At 35.9% G+C, this 4,882-nt stretch overlaps 1 protein-coding gene across 6 annotated transcripts in view; it reads right to left on the reverse strand.

The window, feature by feature from the left end:
- Positions 1 to 4,694, reverse strand: part of LOC107628739 (protein PHYLLO, chloroplastic) — a 14,056-nt gene extending 9,362 nt beyond the window's left edge. For 2 of the 6 annotated variants that reach the window (XM_016331436.2, XM_016331363.2), the window contains exons 1-10: positions 4,288 to 4,693; positions 3,311 to 3,519; positions 2,967 to 3,084; positions 2,708 to 2,824; positions 2,511 to 2,612; positions 1,788 to 1,847; positions 1,586 to 1,654; positions 1,295 to 1,399; positions 1,023 to 1,217; positions 413 to 511 (exon numbers count right to left, since the gene is read on the reverse strand). In XM_016331436.2, the coding sequence (XP_016186922.1) occupies positions 413 to 511; positions 1,023 to 1,217; positions 1,295 to 1,399; positions 1,586 to 1,654; positions 1,788 to 1,847; positions 2,511 to 2,612; positions 2,708 to 2,824; positions 2,967 to 3,084; positions 3,311 to 3,519; positions 4,288 to 4,626 (1,413 nt within the window). In that variant the 5' untranslated portion in view covers positions 4,627 to 4,693. Of the gene's footprint in view, positions 1 to 412; positions 512 to 1,022; positions 1,218 to 1,294; positions 1,400 to 1,585; positions 1,655 to 1,787; positions 1,848 to 2,484; positions 2,616 to 2,707; positions 2,825 to 2,966; positions 3,085 to 3,310; positions 3,520 to 4,287 lie in introns of those variants that run through there. The other 4 variants (XM_021111508.1, XM_021111550.1, XM_021111534.1 and 1 more) reach the window with 4 other exon arrangements.

Raw genomic sequence — 4,882 nt, forward strand, 5'->3', positions numbered from 1 at the left:
TAACAAATTATGAGAATTGGCAAAGATTTCTTGCCATAGAAAATGAGAAGGGGCCAATTAGATAAGATTCGGAGTCACTAGGAAGATTGTGAGAGAGGTCTAACAAATACCCTAAGATTAAGTCTGTATCAGTATATTGTATCATTATCTACCAATTATATGGGGATTTTCATTTTCTGTTTACCTTTGTTGTTCTTTTGGTGCAAACTTATCCACTAGTAGTTTTAGCTTCCTATATAATCCTATTTCTACTCTTTTATCACATAAATAAATAAACAACTATATATTTATCTTTGCCTCCCGGGCAGCCCTCCACACCTTGCCTCTTGATTTGGCATTTTTTGACCGCAAATTAATTAAATAACAAACAATGTATACCATGAGACTTTGAGAAACATCTGAAGTTTTTAACCTGATCAATTGCCTGGTTAGCTCCACAATCTAGCAGCTCTGGAGGTCGATCTGCTGTAAGTAAAAGAAGTGGTACAAAATCTTGACTAGCCTCCACAACCTACATTTTTTTCCAATAAAAGAATTTATTATGATTAAGAGAAGAATACTAGACATAGGAAGATGAGATATCGATAAGGCAAAGTTTTCCAAGATCTCAACATATATCAGAAATCCCCTAGGAAAATCATGACCTTTCCATCAGGGCTAAAGTAAAACTTTACTGATCCAAAACCTTACGTGCATAACAAACTCAGGTTGCAAATCCCTCAGGAAAATGGTAACTACAACTTAAGTTGATGGAGCCTAACGTAACAACTACATGCATGAATACAATTAATTAATAAACAGCAAAGTAATGTCTGGCTGTACCAATCCTAGACCCCTAAACCAAAAAAAAACGGCACACAAACCCCAAAAGCGGTTCAATATATTTCTAGAACTCATGCATTAGTAGAAGCCCAAAGAATGACAACAAATGAATCACTAAGGTTAGGTCATCATTTATGCATTCAGGATACCAAATAAATCCAGGTTAGTTAAGAAGGGAGAAAAATGTTGGTTGATCTCACCGCAGGAAGAAGGTTTGAAACTGCAGTTCCAGATGATGTGATGACTACTGCCGGCACGTGAGACCCTCTTGCATATCCAACAGCATGAAAAGCAAGTGAACGCTCATCAAAGCATGAAATACATGTGATTAACTTGTGACTTGAAGCAGCAACAGCAAGAGGGGAAGACCGAGATCCCGGTGCTACACAAAAATACTAGAAAAAGAAAAAATTCACAAGCTTGAATCTATTAATGGAGAGAAGAATTATAATAATTTATTAGATCACCTCACCGTCAAACCCAGCCTTGAGCATTCTTCAACAATTAATGATGCCCATACAGCATTGATATTGGCGCACTCAATTAGTGAGGATGATAATTTATTGGATTGATCCAACTGATAGTTAGAGACAGTAGACATAACATGAAAAGGCTTCAGCAATTTTTCCAGCATTATAATAAAGTTAGAATCAATAAGATATATCTATGCACATATTATAGTTCTTGTTTTATGTTTTGCAAAGGGATTGGATGAATACTTAATGTATGCTTTTTCTGTATATACAGACAAAACAATGCATACCATGTTATGTGAAACGGCATGGGTTGCTGAAAGCCTGACACAGAATTGACTGGAAGATGGAGACTCTTTCTACAATAGAATCGAGGAAGACATTGAAAAATGATCATATGCAACAGAATGCAGAAGCATAAAAGGATAGAAATACACACAAAATGGTGAACTTAATGCTAGTAAAGGCAGGAACAAGGAAAATACAGGATACCAGTTCCAAGATGTCAACCACGCTTTCTCTTCTTCCAGGTGTGATAGTGTTCATGTAGACCTAGCAGCTCATGCAGAAAAGCATACAACAACAGTCAATGCTCAGAACACACACCAATCAGAGACTTGAAGCAAGCTTTAGATGGCCCAGAAAGCTCGTAACATATATATTTGGAACAAAAGCATTATGCTAATATATACTAATATTAAAAAATACATAGGAAAGCAATAAATAAAGGAAAAACACTGGAATAATATACTTCAACCGCTTTCAACTTATTTCAAAATACATGAAAGAGAGAGGAAAATAAATTTTTTTATACTAAGCATCCCCCGAGATAGTGAATGCAAATGCCTTATGCAAGGAACAAATACTGTCGGAATAAAAAGAATATCCTATGATATCTACTATTATTTCCTTATTTGTTTGGATTAGGGTTTCCCTATGATGATAACTAGAGGTGAGGATTCCTCTCCTGTAAAGCATCACACCATATTCAGTAATATATCCATATATTTCAGTCCCTATTTTCTCCTCTTTTCTAGTTCCCTATCTAAACCTGACATTCTCATGAGATACTATATGTGTACATAAAACAAATAGGAAAAGTATAGGTAAATAATTCCTAACCAGCCAACTTTAAACAACTACAATTAAGGGAGAAACAACTATGTTATTTGCTACAAGTAAGACTTACATATTAGGAAGGAAATGAACTTATACCCTTGCAATAGCTCTATCTTCTACCAAATTCAGTTTTCTGAGGCCAGATCTTACGCTTTTTAGTTTCAATGTGTCACTACCGGACCAGGTATAACACATAATCTGCACAAAACGAAACATGACATCAAGGATAAATACAGAAGGAAGTAGACCAAAAAAAAAGGGTCCCAAAAATACATTTAAGGCATGCTTGGGACCTGGTTTAGAGAAATTTCAAGTGAATGAAGGGCTTCCTCAAAAGTGGAGAGGGAAAAGTCATTCCATGCTAGTGTCACCGTCAAAATGGAAATGCACTCCAACTCATCTAACTCAATCTGTTATGATGGTATTACAGTTTAAGCAATATCACATTAGTGAGACAATAAGAATACATGCTAAACAATTATTCTAAAAAATACAGGAGGAAGAACTGAAGAAGACAGTGAGATTGTTTTCAAATTCCAATAATAACTTTACCTCAGGAATGAAAAAATAAAAAGAACCATCCTCAATATTCATGGAAATCGAGTCACTATCAAAATTAATATCCACAAAACCGTAGGCCACTATATGTGTTGAATCAGAAGAGATGTACCTGCAAACAAATTATAAAAACAACTCAATTCTTTCTCAGATTTAAATCTGCAAGCATCTTTAGTGGCAAGTTAATATAGCCTCTCAAACATGACTGCATCACCCAAGAGCCTGTCCTTTGAAAGGCCAGCTTTTAACCAAAGATTGGATCGGTCCTATATGATGTTTTCATGCAACTAATAAGAATTTTATAGAACCAGAAGGAATGAAGACCAGGTTGAACCAACCTTTTGATCATACTAGGCTTTCCACTGGATGAACGTGAAAAAGAAACAGCAGAGCCAATGCCAAAGAGACCACGGCTTCCATTCACATACAGCGATTTCAAGGTTGGATTATCAACATTCTTTGACAGGTATATAAGAGGATACACTCCGGACAACTCCGGTTGACTGCAAAACCAATTCAATGCCTTAGGACTTGGAGGCACAGCCACCTGGAAAAGAAAATGACATCCACATAGCAATAATTCAGGAGTGCATCGTTTCAGCATTTCACCATAGACAACATTTTCCAAACTTTCAGCTGGTTTAGATGTCCTTACATTAAACTAAGAACTTCAATTTCATAATTAGGCTTTTAGGCTTTTGAAATGCAGGAGTGTAAATTAACATACATGAACAATAATTTGAGACAGGCTTTTAACTAATTCCACAACCTTTGCATGACACTAATTTCATCAAAAACCAAAAATAAAATAAAACTAAGATAAAGATACCAACTCACACTGCCAGTCTGCCAATGCTCATTGTTTTCTGAAAAACAAACAATTTTGCAAAAAAAAAAAAAAAAACAAACAAACAAACAAACCTAAATGATCCCTTCAAAACACAAATTATCCTTGCAAAACAACACATATTCCATAAATATATATATCTAAATCTAAAACTGAAACAAAAATAAGAAAACCAATCACTCCACCACTGCTGGTTGTAATTCAGTGTCAGAGCTTCCTTCGAAGCTACATTAGTTAGCACAGCTTCATAGTTAGTTACTGTCATCACGTGCTGTTACTTAGTTAGTAAGTTAGTTTCAGTTACTGTCACGTGATGTTAGTTAGTTAGTTAGATAGTTACAGGTGCAGTTTGTTAGATTCAGTTAGTTTCAATAACCGTTAAATTCTCTGTGACTGTCTCTTTACTCACGCTTTCTCGCATTTTCTCGTATTTTATCGTTCTAACACTGAAACGAACAAATTTGATACCTGAAACCTAAGGAATCCGGTGGAGCTACGAGGCGGCGAAAGCTTCAGCGTCTCAATGGAATCCTTGATTTTCCGAAGGCCTTCCTCCAAAGTCACCGCAGGGGGAAGAGTCCGCGTAACGCAGTGCTCAAAAACGACGTCGTTCTCCTCAATGTCGCCAGATACTGGAACCGGACCGTCGAACCTCGCTCCTCCTCCCATTCTGGCGCCGGCGGCTACTGTTCTCTTCGGCGGCGATGGTCTCCGGCGTGCTCCGACGAAGATGAAGGGAGAAGAGGACGGAGAGAGAATGAAGAATGTAGGTACACTGGAAAATCTCGCGGCGGTTAACGAAATCATTTGGCGGATAAGTGAGAGAGATAATGAAGGAAAGTTGTAATAAGAACTGAGCAGTGAATACTGATAGTGATGATAGAAAATCTCTTATTATGCAATTGGATTTTGCTGACGTGTTAGAAAATATAGTTGATTAAATTATTATTTAATCTTTTTTAATTATTAATTTTATATAAAAATAAATATATGTGAATCTTTATTTTTTTAAATTTTATATAAGAATTTATTTTAGATTAATAATCAAATTAATTTTTAAAAA

This window comes from Arachis ipaensis, chromosome B01, assembly GCF_000816755.2.
Source record: "Arachis ipaensis cultivar K30076 chromosome B01, Araip1.1, whole genome shotgun sequence".
NCBI lineage: Eukaryota > Viridiplantae > Streptophyta > Magnoliopsida > Fabales > Fabaceae > Arachis > Arachis ipaensis.